The sequence below is a fragment of the Pungitius pungitius genome, chromosome 13 (assembly GCF_949316345.1).
Source record: "Pungitius pungitius chromosome 13, fPunPun2.1, whole genome shotgun sequence".
In the NCBI taxonomy this organism is placed as follows: domain Eukaryota; kingdom Metazoa; phylum Chordata; class Actinopteri; order Perciformes; family Gasterosteidae; genus Pungitius; species Pungitius pungitius.
The window spans coordinates 5,689,936-5,714,967 of NC_084912.1; the positions used below are offsets into that span (position 1 = coordinate 5,689,936).

General features: G+C 46.3%; 1 protein-coding gene across 4 annotated transcripts; it reads right to left on the bottom strand.

The window, feature by feature from the left end:
- Positions 1 to 952: 952 nt before the first annotated feature.
- dachc (dachshund c) lies at positions 953 to 23,431 on the bottom strand. Of its 4 annotated transcripts, none has more exons than XM_037466226.2 (11): positions 22,360 to 23,431; positions 15,285 to 15,394; positions 12,250 to 12,360; positions 9,028 to 9,197; positions 8,266 to 8,386; positions 8,028 to 8,162; positions 4,208 to 4,395; positions 3,435 to 3,582; positions 2,987 to 3,115; positions 2,682 to 2,786; positions 953 to 1,569 (listed from the first exon to the last, which is right to left on the bottom strand). In XM_037466226.2, exons 1-11 carry the CDS (start codon positions 22,950 to 22,952, stop codon positions 1,508 to 1,510), a joined length of 1,872 nt encoding a protein of 623 aa, XP_037322123.2. In that variant the 5' UTR covers positions 22,953 to 23,431; the 3' UTR covers positions 953 to 1,507. The 4 variants fall into 4 exon arrangements, with proteins under 4 accessions (XP_037322123.2, XP_037322122.2, XP_062422626.1 ...); XM_037466225.2 differs by having other exon boundaries at positions 3,435 to 3,585; XM_062566642.1 differs by having other exon boundaries at positions 953 to 1,545; positions 22,360 to 23,429.
- Positions 23,432 to 25,032: the final 1,601 nt, after the last annotated feature.

Genomic DNA, 25,032 nt, shown 5'->3' on the forward strand with positions numbered 1-25,032 from the left:
GCTTATCTGCCTTTGTCCAGGAAATGGCACGCTGCACATTTACACGAGGTTGCATGAGGAAATTCTGGTCGACTTCAAGGGTTTATTCTTGCTACAACAAATGGCTTCATGACAAAGGGAACTATTGCTTCAGAAAGCTTGTGCGTTTTGTCCTCAGCGTGTACTGTGTGTGCAAAGAAGAATTTTTCCACTTCAAATATTTAAAAAACAATCAACGTTGAACAGCAATCGTGGTCCTCAATCCCTTACATAATTTATCACATATTTATTTGTTGGCCATCTGCATCAGAGGAGGGACGCTTGTTGTAGCACTCACTCTTTGCTTCTCTAAAATATCGATGTTACCAGATCATTTCATGACTGCAATCCGAAATACACAATATTATTAATCATTAGTTTTTTTTGTTATGGCTCCGTTTCCTGCAATGCTAATATTTGGCCCGCAAAGATGACAAAATAGCCGGAATTGACTATACAGCAAAAACCATGTTCTTCTTTTTCTTGTCACATCTTTCATTCATTTACTTAAAAATGTATTGGTCCAAGAAAGCTTTTAAAGTTCAGAGACAGGACATAAAAAAAAATGAGTGGAGCCACAGAGCGAGAGAGAGAGAGAGAGAGAGAGAGAGAGACCGCGTGCATCGTCATCATGTTTCACTAAAGGGCAGCTCACATGTGACCCTGCTCACCACCTTCCTGTCTGTCTGTCAATATTTACGTGTGTGTTTTTTTGGAGATGGTGCAGTAGTCAATGTCACATTGCATCTCATTTTCTCACATATGTACAGTCTTGCAAGCAAATGGACCTACACCCTCCTCCACACACACACACACACACACACACACACACACACACAAAAATAAAGTGGTTTGTCACAAAAATAACAAAAATAAAAAATAAAAAAAACATGCATTTGGAAACTGCACATGTAAAATAAGTAAAGAAGCACCGACACAATTTGATAAAAAGAATTTGTATTGTTTGTATTGTCAAACTGCACTACTGCATAACATACACAATACAAGTCATTTACTGACTGTACGACATGCCATATGTTTTTGTGATAGTAATAATAATAACAAAAATGATGACTATATATTGTATATGTACACAACTCTGTTACAAGTTATTTTCGCCACTTGTGTCCAGATAAACAGCACTGACAAAAAAACAAACATGGTCATCTTCATCTAGGATCTAAAAACCTTGATTAAAAGAAACACAACAAACACGTCATCAGAATAAAGTACTGCTTCCACTACGGCCGAGATTTGGTGATAAATGCAATAAATTAAATGACAGAACAATGGAAAAGTTCAAAGGTCACCCTTGAAATGTAAGGGAGTCCGGTTGGGGGAGTGAGGGGGGGGGGGGGGGGGCAGATATGTCCATCTTGGGTTTCCACTGCGTCGCCAAGCGTGCCTGTCTATTGTATCTTTTCTCATTAATGAGAAAATCTTCATCACTCTGTTCTTGCATTCATGCGTCCGCGCTTCCACCTCGTCTTCAGTACATCCCGGATGTCTGCAAGAACCCTCTGCCCTCTGAAATCCAGAAAGAAATCCAGTCTAATAAAACACAATCGAAAATTCTATAAGTTATACTGAATGCAGACAGATTCTTTGGGTTAGATCACAACGACAGAAAACAGCAAAGGGAGGGAAAATGCTTTATGCTACAAATTCATTCATACAAATATGGTAAATTGTCCCCTTTAACCTTCCCACTTAGATCATTAATAAAAGATCTTTATGAAGTAAGGTTGAGTTGAAAGTCTTTTTTTTCGTCCCCGTGATCCCTGTTTTTCTGGCGATTAAACTTCCTGGCACAAAGGAACCACATCCTGCCCCGCTGTCTGACAGACAATCCCCCTTTAAATGATTTATTACTGGGTGTTAATTATGCAAATGATGTCCAAACAAACTCGTCACGAGGAAAATTAAGACAGCCGTTAATTAGTGGCCAGTTCTCTTCTTGCTTCACTGACATTCAATTAAAAATTGGCTTTGAACAAGGCGCGGCGTCTCGCGCGGCGGTCCTGGCGCGGCGCGGGGCAGAGGTGGGCCGGAGCCGTGCCCCCCCTGTGACGGGGGGGGAAGGGGCGGGGGGGGGGGGGCAGAGACCACCGCCGTCTTCTTTTAACTGTCCATTTAGGACGTTAACGCGCGGGGTCGTTTCATTAATGCGTTCCTGGGAAGACGGTAATGTTGGCAAAAAATAAATATGTTAAAACGCCCATCTCCATTAGGACGCCGGGCGCCACGCTTCATTTCATTTTTGTTCAACTTCTCGGGAGCCGTCTCCCTGTGAAATCTTTCAAAACCACCCCCCCCCCCATCCCCCCCCTCCCCTTTTCCAGTAGACCGCTCAGTTAGGCATCAGTGAGTAATAATGAAATCTGCTGTCCAAGCTCCGTTGATGGGGGCTAAATAAATCCCCAGCAGCAGGTTTGTTTCCAGATTCCTACACTGAAGAGTCATTTTTAATTATCATTCAGAAACCCGCTGCAGTGCCTTCACGTTGATGCACTCACCTTCCCGTTTTTTTTATCTCTTCATATTATCATTGTGAGAAAAGTTCTGCAGTGACCGTAGCTGCTACCCTTCTAACAGCTGCACAGCGGCAACATTTCCACTGATGAGATCCACCGCAGCAGCGTTTGTTTTGTGGACACTTGTACCTTGTACTGTTGCCTTGGCGTCCATCCTGTTGTCACTGTGATTGGTCCCGTCCACGTCCTGGGTCACGGGCTCCGTGTGAGGGGGTGCTGCCGATGATTGATGGCCTGCAATTTGGTCATTCATTAATAAAGAAACTTAATTGAAAGGGAAATGAAGAGTCGAAGGCTGCACAGAAGGCTCGCGGTGACATTTAATGTGAAAATGAGAATCGTGTTGCTTGTGCAAACTTTCAGGGCTCACGAAATAGAATAAAAACCCCATGAGGAATTCATGATATCGTTGAAAACGGTGCGTGTTCCTGTACCTGTGTGTGTGTTGGCAGTGTGCAGCAGGGTGTGCTCTGCCTGATCACGCAGTTTGACTTCCTCCTCCAAGGCCTCCTGTAGTCTCCTCTTACTCCTCTTTTCTTTCTTCAGGCGCTTCTGGATCAGAACTGAGCAGAGAACAAAGAAGAGGAAGAGGAAGGAAGAAACGATAAAGGATGTCAAGTAAATGCATTTTGTATATCAAGTTATTATATCAAAAGGCTATCCATTCAAGCGATATTTTGTTTATTATACGACATCATGAGAAGTGAGGGACTTTGAAGGTATTATAAAGAGTAATTTAATGTTAGAGTAACAGTCTGTTATTGAGGCTCACTTATTTTGAAAAAATACAGCATATGAAATCAAACCGAGGCCATTTGGCGGCTCGGGGACAGCAGGGTTCACTCTCCGCAAGATAACACGACACCGCATGTGACGGCCTACCTCTGTTTTTCTGCTCCATGCTAAGCTGCCGCTCCAGGGTCTCCCTCAGCTCCCTCTCTCGGACCAGCTCCATTTTCAGCTCCGTTCTCTCCATCTGGTCCTGCTTCTCCTGGGCCCGGGCGTTCTCTATGGCAACCCTCAGCAGACCCTGCTTGGAGACACACAGACACACATCAACAGGTCACACACTGATCAGGAGCCAGGAGAGGCGTCTGTGTTCTCCAAACGCGTCCTTACTTCACCTCACCCTCAGTGAACACTAAGACACAAAGGAAAAGTTATTTGTCTTTTTTTAATTTTTTTAAATGAGCTGCAGTAAATGCGGACAAAGAGAATTTAGATCACCTTACTCTAAAAGTGAAGAGATCACAAATAATTGGGAGTGAGGCGGTTAATGTTTTACACTGGTGTATAATTCCTGGAAACGAGCAAAATAAATACATTTGACAACGACAGTTAACAGTTATCTTTTAACTATTTGCTATCAGGTCAGAGGAGGTAAAAAAACAACGTGTTCTTTCCACCGTCCTTCCTGTAAAAAAAATATAAAAAAATAAAAAACCCGGCCCGGTGAGAGCTCTCATTGTGACTCTTCTCTAACAAAGACATGTAAAACACGAGAAGCAGGTCAGAACACGCCCATCCCAATTACTGCACATCTTAAATGTCGGCCTCATCTGCTATTTACCATTTCGGGGAAAAGTGGCTCATCTCCCTCCCTATTCATCTCAGGGTATAATAATAATAATAATAAAGCCCCAGCAGGGCCTCACCTGGATGTTGGTGAGCAGGGTCTCTATGGAGGACAAGCCTTCCGGGAAGATGAAGGGAGTGTGGTGGAGACCTGCTGGGAGCTTCTGTCCTGCGGGGTAAGATACCCTCTCGCAGCCTGATGGGGGTTTCTGGTAGACTTGTCTATCACAGCTCTGCCTGGTTGTGTGAGCGGCCAAGGAGGTGTTATCTGGAGGGCAGAGAGAGAGAGAGAGAGACATTTTGATGTGTGTGTGTTAGTTGAAGCGCTTTAGCAACAAAGGGCTCGCAGTTTATTACTACTTTACTCGAGTATCACCAGCACCGGGCGTTTATTCTGGCGCTTTCCAACGCGAGTTCCTCAGAAAAAGGCACAGTTTACTCCTCATTGAGTAAGATCGGCTAAAAACGACAGGGCCCGGCTGTATAAATATCAGAGGTTTAAGGAAAGGTATGCATGTGTTTGTGAGCAGACGGGATGCTCAGGGAGGAGCGTCACCTCTTGTTTTATCCCTGAATCAGTAGTATTTCACTTCATTTAATGAAATGAGGACAACTTTGGTGATCAACAAAAGCCTTTCACAAAGAAATCATCTTAAATCTGCTTTTTTTTCCAACAACAGGGAGTTCTGTAAAAGGAATGATGCAGAGTGAAATGACGTCAAACTGTACTATATGAATGGAATGCGGAAGTAAAGATATAATATAAGTTCTTCAAATGAAACATACAATCAGTGCAGTCAGCATGAAGCGATGGAGATTGATCTTTTTTTCTTTAAAGGTGTTGTTCAAATGACATGTAAATAAAGTTGACACACTGTCTTTTCACGTGACTAATGTTTGTCTCAAACCTACAAAAGGATCATCATTACAGCGGCGATATGCAATCAAGGGTGAATGCAAATTCCTATGAGTACATAACAAACATGTCGAGTCCGACAGCCGCTGTTTACACTAATTACAGTGAGCGCGTTCGCGTACGCAGAAGTCCTGGTTTGGAGTTTTGAAAATGTGGTCACCCTTTATTAGATGGCACTCTGCCTATTGATAATGCACCACAGCTTGACACCTCCCATAAAAAAAGAGCTAAGAAGCTGCATTATGGATGACCATCTGCTTGCAAACCTGAGAACTGCGTGTTCCTGATTCCTGACAGTAGGGGAGTTTGAAGATTAGCCGTTTTCTTTTGCATCTTTTTTATCCACACACACACACACACACACACACACACCAGGCAGTCGCTCACTTCCTGCGCTCGCTGTCATCCGAGCCACCGAGGACGAGAGACGTCCTGGGAGTCCGACGCTTACTGGAGCAGAGGCGAGGGCGAGCGCGCGCTGTGATATCTGGCACTTTTCTCTGTCTGTGACAAATGACAGTGTTTTCCCCACTTAGCTGACCACAGCATCTTCTGCTCCAAACCCACCCGCCTCCCCTGCGCCGCCTCGGCCTCACGTCTTGGCAACTGTCACATTCAAGGTGTTTCACAGATGAGAAGCAATACACCCCCCCCCCCCCCCCTCCCCCCGCTCCTCCTCCTCCTCCTTTTTCTCCCTCTTCCTTGCTAAAAGCATTGCTCTGTAGAGAAAGGTAATTAGCAGGTGCTGGCGAGCTCAGCGGAGGGCATCCAACTACACTCCCGTGGCTCACATACAGACGCGCACACACACACACACACACACACACACACACACACACACACACACGTTCGTAGCCGCTGAAGTGCGCAGTCAGCAGCGTGGTTTCCCCAGGCTCCTTGGATGTGACTGATCCTTTATTGAGTTACTGTTTTACGCCTACTTTACCTCACACTCTCACACACACTCACACACACACGTTTGGCATAAATACACACACACACACACACACACACACTCACGGCTGCCAGCCCGTTTGATCATTTACCCATCTCCCTAAACCAAGGTCACTGTCTGTTTTTCTCTTTTCTCCCAACTTCATCGCTCTTCTCTCCCCTCTCTTATTCCTCTCCCACCCGTCCCCAGGGCTAATGAACTTCACCACGTGAAGACTGCCAGTCAGCGGAAGAGAGCGGGAGGGGAGGGGAGGGCGGAAGAGAAGGGGAGAGACAGACAGAGAATAAAATTCTGCTGATGTTTGGTTAATGGGAGTGAGGTGTCAGGGATGGCCTCTGATCTTTGCTGCATGGATACGTTGTTCAAAGACCACTGAAACAGCACACACAGCCAAAACTGACTCTCTCACACACAAGACACGCGCATACTCACGCACACTCGGATTATCATACAATGGATTGACAGAATGACAGCGCTCAAGTGTTCTTTGAAAGTCTGCTCGATGCACAATGAGCCCGTCTTGTGATGTTGTGGGTCGAACACAAAAGCCTGCAATCCAGCAAATGTACATATGTTACATTTGCATGGAGCAAAATCAATTAAAAATCAATTGCATAAATGCAGTGTGCGATGCATGGCTTTCACGTTTGTTGGTGCCATCACTGCTTTGTCAATATGTTCACAGATACCTGACAGCATCTGAAACCTTACCTGGGAGGCCTTTGTGATTTTTAGATTCGATTACTGAATAATGCGATTCAGTATTAGAATACATTTAGCCGGGGCGCGTGCACACACATACAAACTCTCAGTTTCTCTCCCTCCCTCTCGCCGTGGATTTTCTGCTGACTGTTTGTCCTTGAGCAGTCCTCATTAAGCTAATGCAAACCTCCCTGACAGAGAGAACCAAACAACTGACGTTGCAGCGCCGTGGCAACGCGGGCCCTAACGACAGGGAGGCGGTCGTTATGCAGATGAGGTCCAGCTGAGAGCACGGGAGGCCGCCTGGCTCGTTAGGCCGCGGCCCGGCAAATGACTCGCTAATGTAACACCGCTTCTTGGTCTAATGGAGCCCTGTTTTGCAGAATTATTTGTCTTTGCTCGCCGCGGGAAGCCGGGAGGAGGAGGAGGAGGAGGAGGAGGGGGGGGGGGACCGGACCGGCCACAATGAGGAGAGGAGGACATGGGGAGGAAAGAAGAGGTGCGACAGTGAATCCTTATTGACCTGTAACTGAGATATTTTGTGTCTTTTGTGTCTTTAGTTCTTTTTTCAAAAAGAGAGTATTAAACAAACCATCACAGACTTGCCAGACGTGAGTAAACAGGTCTGTAGGTGAAAACATGGATGGGTGGAGAGGGTGGGAAGCATATTGAGGGACTTTGAAAGCAATTGATTTAAAAAAAAAGAAATAATCAGTACTCATTAATCATTATTAAATGATTAATGACTGCAATCCTCAGGAAACGGTGGGACCTGGAACTTTGAGGTCTGAGCTCACATTGTCATTCAACATATTTGAGTAATCAAAGTAGTGTCCTGTTAAGCGCTCATCCAGACAACTTTACACTCGACCTCGAGCTTCCTTCGGTTCTGAGCAACACACCTGCCGCCACATAGTTGCATCCCCTGGCAATGTAGATGCGTCATGTGGCTATGCGAAGGATGGATGCACGATAACAACTGGATGCTGGACCCCAAGTGGATGCTGATCGGCCCACTGATAATTACTCGCCTGGAGCGGATGCCATAAAAGCAGCCGAACCCGCTGAGTGTGCGCCGAGTTGTTTCTCAGATCACCTTCACTTTCCCATTGTGACGACGTCACAGAGTTGAGGAACTCCCATGCATCATAAAGTCTCAGCCGAAGGAGTCTTTTACAGATTTACAGAAGTGTTTACAGTGTAAGGTGTGTCAAGACAATCGGACGGTTTACGGTTGACGAGAAAACCATATTATTTATTTAATTTGTGTAATAGTGCCTCCAAACCACGTCCAATGCTGACATGACCTACAGGAGAAAAATCTCACCTCTGTCGGCGTGGCTCCTCTTGTTCTCCGTGCTGTACTCCGCTGAGGTCCCGTCCGTCTCTCTGGACACATGCACCACACCGGGGGAGTGCGCCAACACATTGTGGCTTGATGACAGGCCGTCATCCTGTGGGTCTGAAACGGAAAAAAGTCCCAAACAAATAAACTGAGAAGCACGTCCCCGCGTTTGTTTGGAGCCACTGCTTTTCCTCACGTGACCACCGGCCGGTAAACTTACGCGTGGTTTCTCCAGAGCGCTCCGTGTGGGACGGCGAACTGGACACACTGCTGCTGTGGTTGGAGGACATCTGCGCTTCCTCCAACGAGGGAGTGGGGGACGGGCTGTCCAGCACACGCTCCTACCGGACCACAAGAAGTATCTAATTAGCCTACGAATGAAGATACTGAATTCCAAAACCGGGTTCTAAAAGCCAGAAATCTTCCAGTAAATGTTCAACTTTTATGCCATAACAGTGTTTGTATGCTAAAACAAATGTGTCGAAAGACATATCCGGCCCCTATTATGTCCAAAATGTAGCAGCTGTTTCTGGGCTTGCACAAGCCTGGAAGCATATTGGTATCCTCTAAAATCATTTTGTGGGAATCATCCCAGATATTGAACAATGCGCCGTTAAAATTATGACCGGAGACGGTGCTTCCGTAACGTTTGGCAACATTTGCATTCCTTCCAAACCTCCTTAAATTAATCTTAGGTGTGAGATGCTATTTTCAAGGAGAGGTCAAAGTTTTTCTCTGATATCTCAAACATTTCTCTGATCACAACACGGTAGCGATCCAGAAACCTGAACCTGCCACTAGACAACTGACCCTTTTTCATACATTATCATAGAAACTTGACTATAAGCTCTTCACTCGCAGGGACAGAAAATATATACGACTCATTTGATTCTGTGTTATGTGTTGTTGAAACAACGGTGTACTCTGAGTGGACTCTGCCTGGGGGTCGGGTTGCCCCGCGCCGACGGTCCTCTGGGTTCACCTTAATGACGGAGGTGGGAGTCCTGGCGGGGGGCTTGGCGTGGAGCTGCGCCATGCTGGCCAGCGTGCTCAGTCGGTTCATCTGGCCCATTGCCATGGAAACGGAGGCCGGCGCCAGGCTGGCAGGAATCAGAGGATGGGACATCATCATGAAGGGCAACTGGTCCAGAACTGGTGGGGGAGAATAGAAGAACGTGTGGAAGATAAGAGAAGGGCCGACGCAGGAGCACAGTCGATTACTGTAAGAGCAGAGAAGGTCGGACCGGCGGCTCGGATTCAGGCCCCCAGAGCTGCACCCGACACGAAACGGGCCTGATACCCCTTCTTCTTTCATTCGTGCTTCGGTGGTATTCATCCATCGCAATGTATAGTCTCTGCTCAGACCTGTGCAGTGTACCGAACTTTGAAAAAGGTTTGAAACCGGACACCAATGTCCCTCTCCCTGTGAAGTCAACGTTACCTGGCTGACCGCTCCGCTTCCAGTCGAAAATATGCTCGAGTGCGGTGGAGAGATGTCGAGTGTGGGAAAGAGATAAGAAGAGGCCGGGGGAGAGAAGAACAAAATGGGAGGCAGGAGGAAGAGGACTTGCTCATTACACCACAAAAAAAAAAAAAGAACACAAACCTCTCCGGAATAAAAGAAAGTTTTCTTCCAGTGCCTCTGTGTTCTCGCCGATAACCCGACACGTTTTCAGCAGCTCAAACCAAAGTCTTTATTATCTTGACCGATCTGTTGTTGGCGCTCCTCTGGATACCACAAGCATCCACTATCTTTAAAGAAAATCCTTCCTCTCAACAGCACCCAAGTGGGTTGTTGCAGTCCCTCTATTCATGAAACAAACAATCCTGTTTTGGGGGATGGGGGGGGGGGGGGGGGGGAGAAAAATGACATAAATATTTATCATTTAATAAAAGGAAAAACAAAAACAAAAGAAACACAGGGAGGAAGTGGAACAAAAGAAGCTGATGGCAGTCCTGGTGCTGGGCCAGCAATGCACGCTGGGTAATTATAAACACAAAGGAAAAAATCTTGGACTCTATTCCACACAATTGTCACAAATAATAGAGCGAGTGCATGGAAACGAGAGAAAAAAGAAAGAAGAAAAAAAAGCCATCCAAAAAGAGGTGATGAAACAGGACAAATAAAGGAGGGGCAGAAAAGAAAGAGAGAGAGAGAAATACAAGAGAAGGAAGAAGAAAAGGGCAAACCAAGAAATAAAGGCCGAGGCGTTGACTTTACGAGTCGGGCTCGCCGGACATATGTGCAGCGCTTTGTGCGTTTGGCAGATTAGTCTCTCACTCGCAGAATCCAACCCAAACAAAAGATCTGTCTGAATGGAGCGAAACAACCAGATGCTCCGACAACAAACTAGCAGCCAGCTCCAAATATTAAGCCCTGGTTTCACAAACCAGCGCTCCACTTTTATAACCCCCCCCCCCTCTCCACCCATCCTCCCCATCCCTCCACACCCCTGCAGCCCCACCCCTCCTCCATAATTTCATTTTCTCTCTCCTTCCTAACTCTGCTCCCCCCCCCCTCCCCTCTCTCCCCACTTTCTCTCTGCCCTCCCATCACTCTCTCTTATGTTTCATTAAAAAACATCAAAAGTCAAAGTGCCTCTCTTATGTTTATCCAAACAAACCATTACTGTAAACAAACAGTTACTGTAAATTTCCCAGAAGATCTTGTTAAATGCAGAAATGGCTGCTCCCCGCTCCTCCCCGGCCCGTAAGGTGTCACACTCAGCATTTGTGAGTGTGTGCGTCTGTGTAATCGGAGATTGCCTTTGTAGTGGTTGAAGCCCTGGTAGGGGCCTGTCCTTCCCATAAGGCCGTGGGTGGCGGTATGGAAAAAAACACACCGTTCTTATGCGTGTATGTATGCTTGCGCTGTATGTTTGTGTGTGTGTGTGTGTGTGTGTGTTTCCACTTGACTCTATCATTAACAGTGATTAGGCTTTACATGTTTATAATGGCTGGTGGTAACCATGCCACCTAACTGCGCACAGATGCCGGCAGTTGTAACCGAGCGTGTACGATGGCAAACAATGCTTGAGGCTGGAAGCGTTTCGCAGACACGGGTAGGGAAAACTATTTACTACACACAGACGCACACACACACACACACACACAACCAAAGCCAAAACCTTTAAAGGTACCCGGCTCAAGCACTTTTGGCTCAAAACACAAGGACAATTTCTTCCTTTTCATTTTGGTCCTTAAGCCTTGCAGTGTGCGCCTCATGTTAAGAGTGTGTGTGCGTGTGCGTGTGCGTGTGTGTGTGTCCCGAGTTGATAGCGTATTCCACACAGGCCTCCATAAGCCCCGTCATCTGTCTAAACACACTGATGTCGCTTTAACCTGTCGATAACGGCGGGGGCGGCGTGGCCTGTGTGTGCGCACGCTTGTGTGTGCGTGTGCGTGTGCGTGTGCGTGCGTGCGCGTGCTCGTGTCCGTTCCCCCCATCGATTGTCCGGCATTTGTCGTTTGCATTCAGGATAGTGAATTAGAGAGAAGACTATTGATTTGGCTTCAGCCTCTCATCTTATTCATCTCTCTATGATGCGGGGTGCGCTTGTTTTTCGTCCACCTCGGGGACGGCTTGCTTTTCCCTGACTGCGAAAAGCCAGGGATCAGTTTTTTTTTAATAACGTATGACTAAATATTACACCCGCGCGAGTAGCCAAAGGAATGAGACCACACGGCTAACTTACTGTCTGAAAGGCAAAGGCTTCTCTTCCAGTAAATCCTGATCTAATGCTGCTGGTTCGGGTCCCTGCTCTCCTGATGCGATGACTAATCTGTGCGGGTGATTCGCCGGTAATGTTTTGTTGCTGCAGAGTCGGTGACCAATTGTGTTTTCTCATCTCATTGAGTATGCAAACCATTCCAAGCTGCAGGAAATGTTCACATGTATCACTATCGGGGGAAAAAAAGGAGAAGGAAAAACTACAAAACAATACATGAGTGCTAATTGCTGCTGTAGTTTGTTTTTGGAAACGTAGCGGTGAGGAGCGGTGATGTCACATCCTGCTTTTAATCAGCTTCATTCAGCAGCCGCCCACAAACGCAGCTGCTCCGGTATCCGCATTGACCTGGCATCCCAGATGTGTGCAGACAACCACCGCCGCATGTGTGTGTGTGTGTGTGTGTGTGTGTGTGTGTGTGTGTGTGTGTGTGTGTGTGTGTTTGTGTCAGTGGACGGACCCGAGATGACACTCACCCAGTCCGTGGCCGTGATCGCCGTTCTCGCCGTTTAGCCCGCCGTGTTGATGGTTGCTGTGGTAACTGGCCAGTGCCTCCAGCTTGATCTTCTTGGCCAGGGCAGACAGATCTGAGAGTGGGACGGATATATATATATATATATATATATATATACGGAGAGAGGCAGAAAAAAGAAAGAAGGAGAATCAATAAGAGCCGGATCAATGGCCGCGGTGGAGGATTAGAGCAGTGGGCAGGCAGGAGGTTGTCATGGGAAGACAGAGGCCAGCCATTCATCCTGACTGCACCGCCGCACCGGCCATTTAGTCTGAGCAGGGGAGGGGGGTGGGGGGGTGGATGGGGGGGGGGGGTCGGCGGTGATAGGAACAAGCCGAGACATTCATCTCTCCCACGCGGGGACATCACGTCCCGCCGCACAGCCACCTTTCAGCCCGCAGAGTACGTCTTTAGTAGGAATTAGAGATGTTTAGAGAGAGAATAATAAAGCCACATTTTAAATAGGGGTTGTGCACTTCTGCGTGTTAAGAAATGGAAGGTGAACAAAATGTGGCAAGAGGGCCCGAGGCCGTGTTTTAATTTGTGCCCTGGTCCTCAGAAAGGTAGTTCGACCCTCAGCTCCAAAAAAAAAACGAAACATCCCTCGCACTAACGCAGACAAGCACACGGGGGGGGGGGGGGGGGGGGCAATTATTAAAAAGTTAGACGCGACTGTGCAAACACGACGTGAGGACACGCAAACAAGCCATAAGTCTCAATTTCCTGGACTCATCAGAAACATTTGCCAACAAAACTGCACCGCCGAGCATCGCCGCGCGCGGCGCTCTTCCGTGGCGGAGCGTCCGAGACGTAGACAACCGCAGCAAATCACTCCCATTCTTCTCATCTCCTCTGCTTCTTCTCATTCGCGCCCTCCTCCCTGCTCTCCTCCCATCCCCTCGCCGTACTTTACCTTTTCAAATGTCAGCATCACAGCGGGACATAAGCCACCGTGTTGCGGGTGTGTGCGTGTGTGTGTGTGTGTGTGTGTGTGTGTGTGTGTGTGTGTGTGTGTGTGTGTGTGTGTGTGTGTGAGTGCATGAGGCGAGAGAAAGAGACTAAGGAGGATGACATCAAAGATTTTCCCTGCCTTTTACGCTCAAATGTCCTCCCCGCTCTCCGTCTCTTTCTCCCCTCTCATGTGGCCAGCTCTAATCAGTGGCGCTGACATTGCTGCCGTGCCCTCTCCTTTGGTGGAAAAAGACTCTTTTCCCACTGAGAAAGATGCTCTTGAACAGTCACGCATGCACAACACACACACACGCACACACACACACACACTCTCTCTCTCAAGCACCTTTGAACAGCGAGAGGAAGCAGAGCTAACAGAAAATGGCTTCTTTTGAGGCAGGGAATGAAAAGATCAGGTTGCAGTGAAGAGCACAAAGCCAAGGGCAACTTTGAGAGCGGTGAGGTGCCAACAATTACTTTTCTCCCTTTCTCTGTGCTACAGACGTACACACACACACACACAAACACACACACTGTTTGTCACAAGAACAAGCAGCACCATGGCCGTAAGAAGGCAGTTGACTAAGACTGTTAGAACAAACAAGACAAACTCGAGATAACAAATAACAGATTGAAGAGACAATGAATGTGCTTGAGAGTCATTTACAGAAGATTAAACATTAAGCATTCTCATTCCTGTTAGTGTGCACGACTAAAATAAAAGGGTTCTTGATGGCTTAAATATTAGAAATCTTGGACTCTGTGTACTTGCGATTCAAGACAAAAAAAAAGGCCAACTTGCAAGTTATGGGTCGTTTCTTGCGCGTCAGCAGTGTGGATGGTAATTTTATTAATCAACACACGGGTCCCCTCCTGCCTCCTCGCACTATTGATAACGGGTTAAATGTATCATTCTGCAGGGAAAAAGGGAAAAGCGAGCGTGCCCGTGTCTATCCTGCACAAGCAACCTGCTCTTTTCTTTAGACCGATGGCAGCAACTCAGCTGGCTGCCAGGTGATTGCTTTCACTTTCCGACCGCTGAAAAGAGAACAGAATTTGAACTTTGCCAGCAGCTCCTCTGAGGGCTTAAGCAACAATGTGTCACTAATTCACTGTTTAAAGCAGCTCCTGGAACCCAAACAGGGATTTCCACTTCTGTGCAGTACTGGAGAATTACAAACCCTGACCTTATGGAAAACAAAAAGGGGGATTTAGAGTCAGAGAGGCTTTCTCCGTCTAATGGATATTTGATATAGAATACACTGGCCAGAAAATTGACTTTGTGACTTCCATCACCAAATGATGTATGAATATATTATCATTGGTTGTAGATTGTCTACCAAAATAGCATAGATATCAATTAAACATTTAATCTGTAAACAAGGTATTGATTAAATGAAATGTGTGTGTTTAAGTCAAACGCAGAAAACATTTTTATTTCTAATTCTTTCGAAATTTAAATAATAAATAATTTCATTTACTGATCAACTAGTTTACAAATTTCCAAATTGCGAACCTTTGCTGAACAACTGTACCCAACTAAATTTGTCTAACTGCTATTTGAGTTCCAAACAGGGAACCTTTTTTCTATAAACCACAGGTTCTGATGTTGCTGAATAAACATTATAATTAGAAGCAAATCTATCTGCGATGGTATATAGATCTTCTCAGTGAAAGTAACCTCATTACTATTCAAAGTGAGGGATTATATAATTATTGTGCGTCAAAATATATAAAGAAAAAAAGAAAAACTACAAGAAATAGAAGAAAGTTAAGAGGAATTTGTCAGAAATGGTGTAGTTTTGCATTAAGCAAATACAATGGAAGAATAAAATGAAAATTCATAGTTAAGTTAAGAATTCTAACATGAAAACAAAAATAAATTGTGATTTGGTGAGAAATAGAGCTAAATCAAAACATGAATTAATAGTTTTAAAAATGTCTTCACTTGGTTTACGTATTTTTGGAAATGGAATCTCAATCAAATGTTGAGCGCCTGTGATATTGTCTCTACAGCGTGGGGCGTAGTGCGGCCTGGGTGGTCACCTGCAGGAGGTATGATCCCAGCATGCACCAGACCGCTGTGGGACAGCATGTGGTGGGTCCCGCCCTCTGTCACACTCTGCAGCCTCTTGGGCGGTCGTCCCGGCCTCGAACTGCAAAAGCAAAAAAAAAAAAAAAAAAAAAAACACAGGTTAACATTATTCGCCCGTTAGGCCTGTTTAACGCTTAATGCTCCCTCGGTCTTTTCGTGCTGTGACTGCGATGGGTGCCCCCCCCCCGGGTTGGAGAAACTGTGAACCTGTGATCCTGCTGAAGCGCCCACAAGCAAAAACACTGAAACCCGAGCGGCTCGAGGAAGGCTTCTGTGCAGCAAATCTGACCTCCCCGCGGATACGAGCAAGCGAAAAAGGAGTTTCCCCTTATGGCATCAATAAAGCACCTCATTACTGTTCAGCTTACTCATTCATTTGTTTGCTTATTAAATGTGTTTGCTCGCCTCCTTCCCTCTCCCTCCTTTCCTCGTTCCCTTTTTTTTTTAATTTTTTTTTTTCCCGCCATGTCACAAATTTCCTGGATAAAGGGCCGCGACTACAAGCAGATTCACATGGCTTGATTGAGCCGGCCATGCTCAATCAATCCTGGAGGAGCTGTGTGAAAAGCTGTCAGACATCACTTTGCCTCTGACTAAACGGTGTGAATGTCCTGACAGGGGAAATGACACGGGCCACATCAGGCTTAATGACGACCAGCTCAGCTCGTCTCCTTTCACAGCAACCTGACATTGGATAACATGGGTCCGTGGGCAAAATATGTGTGTGTGTGTGTGTGTGTGTGATATTAAAAAGGACAGAAACAGAGGAGGGGAGCGAAAAAACACGTGACGCGGAGCTAAAGAATCAAAAACAATACAGACGAAAAGGGAGATGGACGGAACGATATGAGGAGATGTAAAGTGAGAGGAGAGGAAGTGTCCTAGAGAAAAGGTAAAAAAAAAAAAAAAAAAAGAAAGAAGGAGAGATGGACTAGCAGAAGCAGCAGCTTTCTAGCGTGGGGTGTCTTTGAGCAGATTTTAATTAGAATCTAATCCAGCCGTCATTAAGGCCCCATAAACGAAGCTGTCAGTCAGGAGATTAATGGCGCCTCATTTGCATATTGCATATAATTCATCAATTACCCGGCAGAAAGGACCAATCCCCTGTTGACACACCCACTGGCTGAGAAAAGGGGGTGGGGGGGGGGCAGGGGGGGGGACGACAAAAAGACAGAAGGAAAGATTGGGTAGTCACTAACTGTGGGAGAAAAACAGGTAGCTTGAGTGTGTGTGTGTGTGTGTGTGTATGAAGTGTTCAAAGGTTAATTTGATGAGCCGATGAGCTCCACAGTTCCTGCCCTCAGTTTTAATGAGTTGTTATTATTGTCTCTTATTATGGGCCCAGACCGACTGGGATGTGACAGCTGACATCAGATATCTCACACACGCTACACACGTACTACACACAGGCACGGAGATGTGGAGCGAGACACACTAAGGTAAATGTACACATATTTACACGCACAGACAGACAGACGCAATGTGCAGGAAGGATAAAGATGTGAATGCGCGTGTGTGTCTATGTGTGTGTGTGTGTGTGCGTGTGTGTCTGTTCGAATTGTTTTTTTCAGAGGCGCATTCGCATCACACACAATTTTGTTTTTGCATCACAAATAGAGAGGCATACTGTGCTTAACAAAAGCAGGAAATGTATTTTTAGTTTGCAAGTTGAAGGTAAAGCATCGTAGTTGCACCGCAACTGATGTTGGAACACCTTAAATGAACACACACACACGCACACACATACACAAAACCAGGCACACAAATGCAGAGGCCAACACCGGTCAGGGGAAATAAAATACACACAGACCACAAAGTCTGTGGTTGTTTTTTACAGCAGCCGCTTCCTTTTTCCTTACTACTGTTTATGTGCGCACACTAATTAATGGCTTCTGTGTGTGTGTGTGTAAGTGTGTGTGTGCTGGTGTGTGTTGCGGCCTTGTTAGTGGGTGTGTATATGTTGCATTTTAGCGGGCATAAAGAACTGGAACCTAATTTTGTGTTTAGTCTGCAAGTGCGTTGATACATCAAAGTGACCCGTAGAGGGAGGTCTATGTGTGTGTTGAGCACGCAAGTGTGTTTTGTGAGTGTGTGTGTGTGTGTGAGGTTGGAGAGCACCGGTTCCCTGAGGTAGGATTAATGAAAAAGCCTTTCATGGAAAAGTCATCAAGCTGTGGGGATGGAATGAGAGAGAGGAGGGGGGAGAAGGGGGAGAGGGGGGGGGGGAGAAAACAGTTCATTGTGTGTGTGTGTATAAGGTGTGTGAGTGTGCAGAGGAGGGGGTGTATGGCTTATGACCTCTTTGTCTCAAACTTTAATTAAAATCTCACCCAGACGTCCTCCCTCATGCCAATGCTTTGGCCACACACACCACACACACCACACACACACACACACAAACAGATGTAAAAAAAAAAGGTACTGTGTACATTGAGTTCTGCCATCCATGCTTAGCTTTGCCTAAAGTGTGTATGTGTGTGTGTGTGTGTGTGTGTTACCTGAAACATGAAACGCCAAACATGGCAGCTGGAGCTTAGCACAGGTGGAACAGAAACAAAACATAACAAAGATGACAGATCTTTCTCTTCCCTGCTAACACACACGCACACACATACATATATACGTACACACACACACACACACACACGCACACACACACTGCACACACAGTGTGGAAAAAGACAAGCAATGAAAGCAGAGGAAGTGTAGCAGTCATAACAGTGGAACAGCTACTGACTTGGAGGGACTGAGGTGCTGATAGGTAGCAGCTGTGTGTGTGTTTACGCGAGTGTGTGTAGGGGAACTAGCTCAAACAAGATTTTGTTTGGAATATATTAGCGCCGGTTTACAGCTCCCATGCTCCCATCCTTTCAATCTGTGTTCATCACGCCGGGTTTGTATTCGCCGTCACGGTCCGGTTTGATAAATCATATCGTTGTCGCCGTGCGCGGGGAAGACTTATGCTGCTGGTCAGAGGAGGCAGGGAAAGATTGATGTGGTGATCTTCCTCTCAAAAAATCGAGGGTTGGCAACAAAAAAAAACAAAAAAAAGAGAAAGCTTTATGCGGCATTGTTATTAGGAAAGCCTGTGTGATGATGTCATGAAAGAAGCAAAAAAGGACAGAACACAAACACACACACACACACACACACACAGAAACACACACAGGACGTTTGATCGCGGCAAGAATCTGATCTCCTAGACTGATACCGCCTTGCATTCCTCTCCCACATTCCAGGGTCAAGACGATGTCAAGATTGCGCGTGTGTGTGCGTGTGTGTGTGTGTGTGTGTGTGTGTGTGCGCGCGCGCGCGTGTGTGTGTGCACTCTATTAAAACCTGTCATAGTGGAAGAAACGGAGGCCCTCTCCATCTCATCGTGCTCTCCGCTATAAAACATCAAAAGAGTGCGGAGGTTAAAGTTGAGATAATCACCCCACCCCAACACACACACACACACACAGACATAGACACACACCCCTCCCCTGCTGACTTTGACAGTGAGTTATGGCGTGGCAGTGGGGCTCGGCTTTGAGTCCACCTTCCCACACATAACACACAACTGCCGGCTCGCCGCTGCCAACGGCGAGCGGCCCGAGGTCTCGCCACAAAGGGGCACAAAGAGCTCGCTGTTGTTGCACTCCGCAGGCCGCTCCGTCTCATTCATCATTAAGCGTTAGATTTAACTACGTTTGATTTTTGATTTTTTCGGCCAAAGTTGATTCTATTATTGCTTCATGAATGCTGAAAAAAAAAAAAAAAGTAACTAAAGCTAAATTACAATAGAACAAAGCCTCCTTTTTTACCTCTTGTGGTATTAAGCCACAGAACCTGAGGGGCAGGAGTTTTCTTCTTCCACCCCCCCCCCCCCCGCCCAAAACAGGGGAGGCTAACTTTATTATTTTGTTTGCTTTGGTTATGCCATTAGGAAGAACAGACCCTCCCCCCACAGCGTTTATGGGGACTATTCCTACAGAAGGAGGTCTAAAGATGAATTAAGGCATCTGAAAACCATTAACTGAACTATAAAGAAAGAGAGGAAAACGCATTTGCTGCACCATCACAAACAAAATTCCTTTAACCTACTAAAATATAGGCAAACAAAACCCAAACTACCTGCACGGTAAAAGACATATTTGTAATTTAGGTGAACGTTTTCTTTAAAGAATCTTAGAAAAAAAAAACACTTTTCAGGTATTGTTGAGTGTCAAAAGATTCTTTGATGAAACGTCACAAGCGATTCTGCTGCCTCGCCACGCTAACACAACATTCAGGCCAGAGGTGGCACTTGTGTACACTACACAAAATGTACAAACAGCATTTATGTACAGTATGTGCACGCACACACACACACACACACAGTTTGACCTGAGCGAGCTGTTTGATGTGTGTCCCTAACAGAGAATGAAACTGTTCCTTTGTGAGGGAGAAAGAAAAGGACGGAGGATCAGGTTGCCTCCTACGCGCCATGTTCTCTCTGTGGAACTAATGTCGTTTAGCAACAAAAGCCAGCAAACACACAGGCGTGACCGTGTGAGTTTGTGCGTAAGGAGATGACACAGAGTGTGTGTGTGTGCGAGTGTGTGTGTGTGTGTGTGTTTGTGTGGCACCTATGTAACGAATTATAACTAGGCTTTGACTGAGGGTGAAGTCTGCCCTTCTTCATGGTTTGATGAGTCAGTGGTCAGGGTGTGTGTGTGTGTGTGTGTGTGTGGGTGTGTGTGTGTGTCTGTGTGAGGCAGGAGTGAGGCAAAGTGGAGATGGAAAGACGGCGATAAACAAAGGACATTTGAATCATTTCTGCTTAGTTTAATCTTTTAAAAAAAGAAAGAGCCCACAGAGTGAACAAACAGCCGTGAGAATAAACAGGAGGAATCCGTGTAAAGCGATTTTGTTCGACGCGTTAAACTATCAGACGACGCTGTTGTTTTCCCCTCCAGCCCCGTCCGACGGTGCTGAACTGGAAAATAATAAGTGATGGCTGTCTTAATCAGTAACAAAAACCTCACTGAGCCCTGACAGAGAGCCGTAACATCATGTCCCTGGAGATGAACCGGCCTTCCCCCCCCCCGTTAACGATAACCATCCAGACTCCCACTTTTCTTTTCTTTTCTTTTTTTTCCCACCTTCTCCTCTATGTTGAACCATCCACACCAGGGATTACTTAGAAACTTCTACTTTGGGGGAGGGGGAGGGGGGGGGGGGGGGATACTGATGCTAATGGCCACCACAGCACATTTGAAGCCCTCAGACAAAGAATCACGGAAGTCGTTTGAAGATTTCAGTCGAGTGATGTTTTCAGATCTCATTAACTAAAGGCCGTTTGAGTGTTGTGTGGATAATTAGAGACGGCGGAGGCTGTGCGTTTCCAACGGTTGTATAACAACGTTCCCATTAACACCCGACACGGAAGAAATCCCAAAAGCAGAGGGAGATGCATCTGGATTTTGCCTCAGACGCTTAAACAGGTGCCAATCTGTGCACACGGAGCCGGGAGCTGATCTTCATAGAGGTTGGTCTCTTGTTTTTTTTGTTTTTTTTGCGTGTGTGTGTGTGTGTGTGTTTCATTTTTTTTTCCCTCAACAAGTCAAAGCTTGCATCAAAGCTTAGAGATAAAGCACCTGAATTATTTGACTTACGCCCTAGAAAGTCAAAATAAGTAGGTAATACACTGCAGAATCAGGAGGGTTCGGTGTCTATCTGTGCACATCTTGGCACATCCTGTTTTCTATATTTAATAGCAGGTGTAAATTGGATAATTCATGCTCCAAGGAGCAGGGATTAACTATCAAATAATACAAATTCCCCAAACTGCAGCTAATCCACACTTTTTTTTTTACTCGAGACCCAAACCCATGCTGTCATGAGCATGTGGTCCGCACAACGGCAGACTGAGGCACCAGGGAAACTACAAATACCAGCCAATTTACGGCCCCCTTTATCCAAACGTCTCTGTGGCACATTGGATTGATGACCCATGTAGTCGGTCACCATCAGAGTTCTGCAAAACAGCTAATTTACATAATCGCATCATAAATACCGAGGATTCATTTAATCATCTCCTCTGTTCTGATGCTCAGGGCTAAAGAGTGTTGATATGATAAGACAGCGAGTTATTAAGGAGGGAGAGAGAGAGAGAGGGAGGGGGGGGGGGGGAGGAGGAGCAGAGAGAGAGAGAGAAAGCAAAGGGATCAGTGAGTGAGTGAGTGAGTGAGTGAGCTTGTCCTGATTTAAGCTGCCGCTTGGGGCCAAATGAAAATTAATTAATTTCTGTGAAGAATCAATTTCTCAGAATGACAGTGTCAGATTCGATGTGTGCATGTGTCAGTGTGTGTGTGTGTGTGTGTCAGAGAGAGAGATGGTGTTTGTGTGCGTGCACGCGCGTGTGTGTGTGTGTCAGAGAGAGCGAGAGATAAGTGTGTGATAACACGACAAAACTTTGGAACATTATTTTATTAGGATTACTAAAACTCCTTATCGTCAGCATCGCAGCTCTCGTGATCGGTTTAAAATGGTAGTGACAGGCGCAGGAGTGAGTAAGTGAGTGAGTGAATTAAAAATGTAAAAATGGGAGTTGACTGGACATCCAGTCAGGCGTCTTTAAATGGTAAACAACCGCCAATAAAAATCCAACCATATTATAAGATAAATGAATTCATGGGATATTCCTTGTCTCTGAACAATTGGGAGGCTGATATCAGAGCAAAGATACGGCTAAGTCCTGGAATATCACAACAATGTTAGGGTAAAAGTACTTCCCCATAAAGTTGTTGCAAAGTTATTCTTAACTACTCGTTACTACTCACAAATGCCCTTATTGAAAGTCAGCTAAATGACATGTAATGTAGTGTAATTACTGACAATACTTATATATGTATATTTTCACTCATTCACGGTGCCTCCTGCTTTAGATACCCCCCCCCCCCCCCACCTGCTGCACCCCTCCACCGCAACATCCACCGGGTAACTCCACGGGGGTCACCCCCCCCACCCCACCCACCCACCCCTCCGTAGCCCCCCCGTCACCTCGCGTTGGTGCAGTCGTTGTAGAGCGTCTCGAAGTCCTGCCTGGAGATGAGTTTGCACCGGTTCACGCCGGGCTGGATGGCCCCGAGCCCCCGCAGCACCCGGACCTGCTCCACGTTGCACACCACCGGGGCGATGTCCAGGCGCTTCAGCTTGGTGTAGACGGTGTGGAGCCCGCCGACCAGGTGCTTGAGAAACACGTCGAACGCCTGCGGCAGGCAGATGAGCTCCGTGTCCTTCACGGTGAACGACGCCAGCTTGGCCCCTTTCACCTCCACCAGCTTGCACTCGTTGTTCTGCGGCGTGCTCTCCACGGGCGACGGGGTGGCGTACACCGGCTTGCCGCCGCCGCCGGACACCGGAGCTCCGCCGGTTTTCAACGGGCTCCCGTTCGCCAGCAGGAGGTCCGCCCTGAACTGGTGGAGCAGCGCCTGGTGCGACGCCGGGGGAGCCGGGGAGGAGGAGGAGGAGGAGGAGGCGGCCGCCGGTGGCGGGGAGTCCGTGGCCGGAGAGGCGGAACTCGGCGCCGGGTGGTGCCCGAGTGTAGCGGCGGGGAGCAGAGCCGGAGCGGCCGGAGATGCCATGGTAGTCATGTCCGAGGGATTTAAAAAACAAAAAAACAACAACAACAAAAAGTAAACTTCAAACTGTTTTTTAAAGAAAGTAACTTTAACCCCCCCGTGCGAACGCCGTTTCCTTTTCAAGGCGCGGGAGGGAGCTGCGCGCGGAGGAGAGAAGATGAGGTGGGGAAGGTAAAAGGGGGGGAGGGGGGAGGACGCGAGATGGGGAGAGGACAAGAGACAGGGTCCGTGTGTGCGGGGGGAAAAAAGCGATCACATAGTTGAGTGAGAGCGAGAGGAGGCTTGCCTCCGAGCCGGAGATGCTACTGTCACATTATCATAAAGAGGCGGAGCCTGCGTTTGTTCTTAGAGAGAGAGACACATCAACAGAGAGAGAGAGAGAGAGCAAAGATTAGCCTACATAAACTTTGGATAAGCCTATTTATGAACGCCTAACGACACTTTAGTATTAATGTCCTCTTTAAGGGGTTTTTAAACCTTCACGACATCCGCTTCCCACCGCATCGTTTGTGACTAATAGTTGTATAATTGTAGCCTATTATCTCTGGAAGAAAAAAAAACATGTTTTTATTTAGTTATTTGTCTTGAGAGGAATTTGTGTTTAAATTCCAGGTGAGAGACTTGTTAAATCTAATTAAAGCAAAGGAATGAAATAAAAACAGGGAAACCATAAATAAATATAGTTTTTTTTTATCGAAAGAGAGTTAAAAGTCAGATTAATGCAGTTTAGGAGAAATAAGATTTAATGACAACCAGTTTTTTTTGTTTGATGCCAAGAATGAAAGCATGTTGAAATTATGGGAAAAGCCAAGTTATCTGTTTTCAACCATGTTTAATTTAAATTAGTCATTAACAGTGAAAAAAAGCAAGATATGTAAATCAGGAGCGTTGTACGAGGACGATTTCATGTTGCACCTCATTCCTGCTGGGTGCGATTGTTTTGTCATTATTATGATAATATTTGAACCACCGCGATCTTAAATCAACAAGAAAATCTAAATTTGAATCAAAGTGATTCAAAACGAGTCTAACCAGAGAGATGAGAGACTGTAAAAAAGACGTAAAGATGTGAAATCTCAGGGCAATAACCTTGTCTTGACAAATTGAACCCTTTTACCTGTCAACTGTTTCCTCATCTAGTCCACACACACACACACACACACACACACTCCCATCATTTACATATGGAGCTCGCAGTCCTTTCAAAGTGGCTTTCACGGAACATTGTGCTGATAATGATCTTGGTCGTGAGGGAGAGAGAGACACAGATCTCCAGAGACTCACCATAAGACAAGGGGGGAAGAGGATAAAACTCCGACTGTACTCCAACTCAAAGGACTTTAACACTCTCCCCCCCCCTCCCCTCCCTCTCTCTCTCTCTCTCTCTCTCTCTCCAATAAGCCCTCTTGTGTTTTTTAATTGGCAGAAATTAATCTTTAGGATGTAGATGGTAGATTTACATTCATTAAAAGTCAAGAGAGGAAGCCAGGCTTGATGCTAATCAAATCTGCTTAATTATGCTTAACATGAGTATCTCCAGGGGAAAAGAGAGGGAGAGAGAGAGAGAAAGAGAGGGAGAAGGGGGTGAAGAGAGAGAGCGAGAGAGAGAGAGAGAGAAAGATAGCTAACTCAAACTTTTTACTTTTTTGCCTTTGATAACTCCTGCTGAGTATGGCCTTTTCCCTGCCAAAAAGAAATGTCACGACTCCCTTTCTCCCTCTGTCGAAAATACACGATAAAAGGCATCGGTGTAGCCGATTCATTCGCACCTTTTAAGTGTTTAATATAGTGAGACGTTGGGCTTTAACTTCCCCGGCCGCAGTGCACTGCAACGTCTCAGGCTGGGGGCGTCATCTGATAATAGATCAACTGATACGAGCCCGGGTTAGCCCACAAATGGTGACACGAACGCGGGCCTTAATGAGTAATACGTCAGCCTAAAGGACTTATCTGTGATTACAACCCTAGATGGTGAGATTCCGTTAAATTTTTTCATTTTGGCTCATCCATCAACGTTGTGCTAAGCAACCAGTTATTAAAAAGAACCCTGTTTGCAGGGAGGTTGCAGGATGCCCTGGTGGGAAGTGACTTT

Bases quoted from the DNA above. Each gene is read 5' to 3' on its own strand.
- dachc (XM_037466225.2), bottom strand. From the start codon at position 22,952: ATGACTACCATGGCATCTCCGGCCGCTCCGGCTCTGCTCCCCGCCGCT. The intron at 12,361-15,284 runs GTGACCACCCAG...TCCCACTCTCAG, and splicing joins TGGGATCATACCTCCTGCAG to ATCTGTCTGCCCTGGCCAAG. The intron at 9,198-12,249 runs GTGAGTGTCATC...CTCCCCCACCAG, and splicing joins CGATCACGGCCACGGACTGG to TTCTGGACCAGTTGCCCTTC.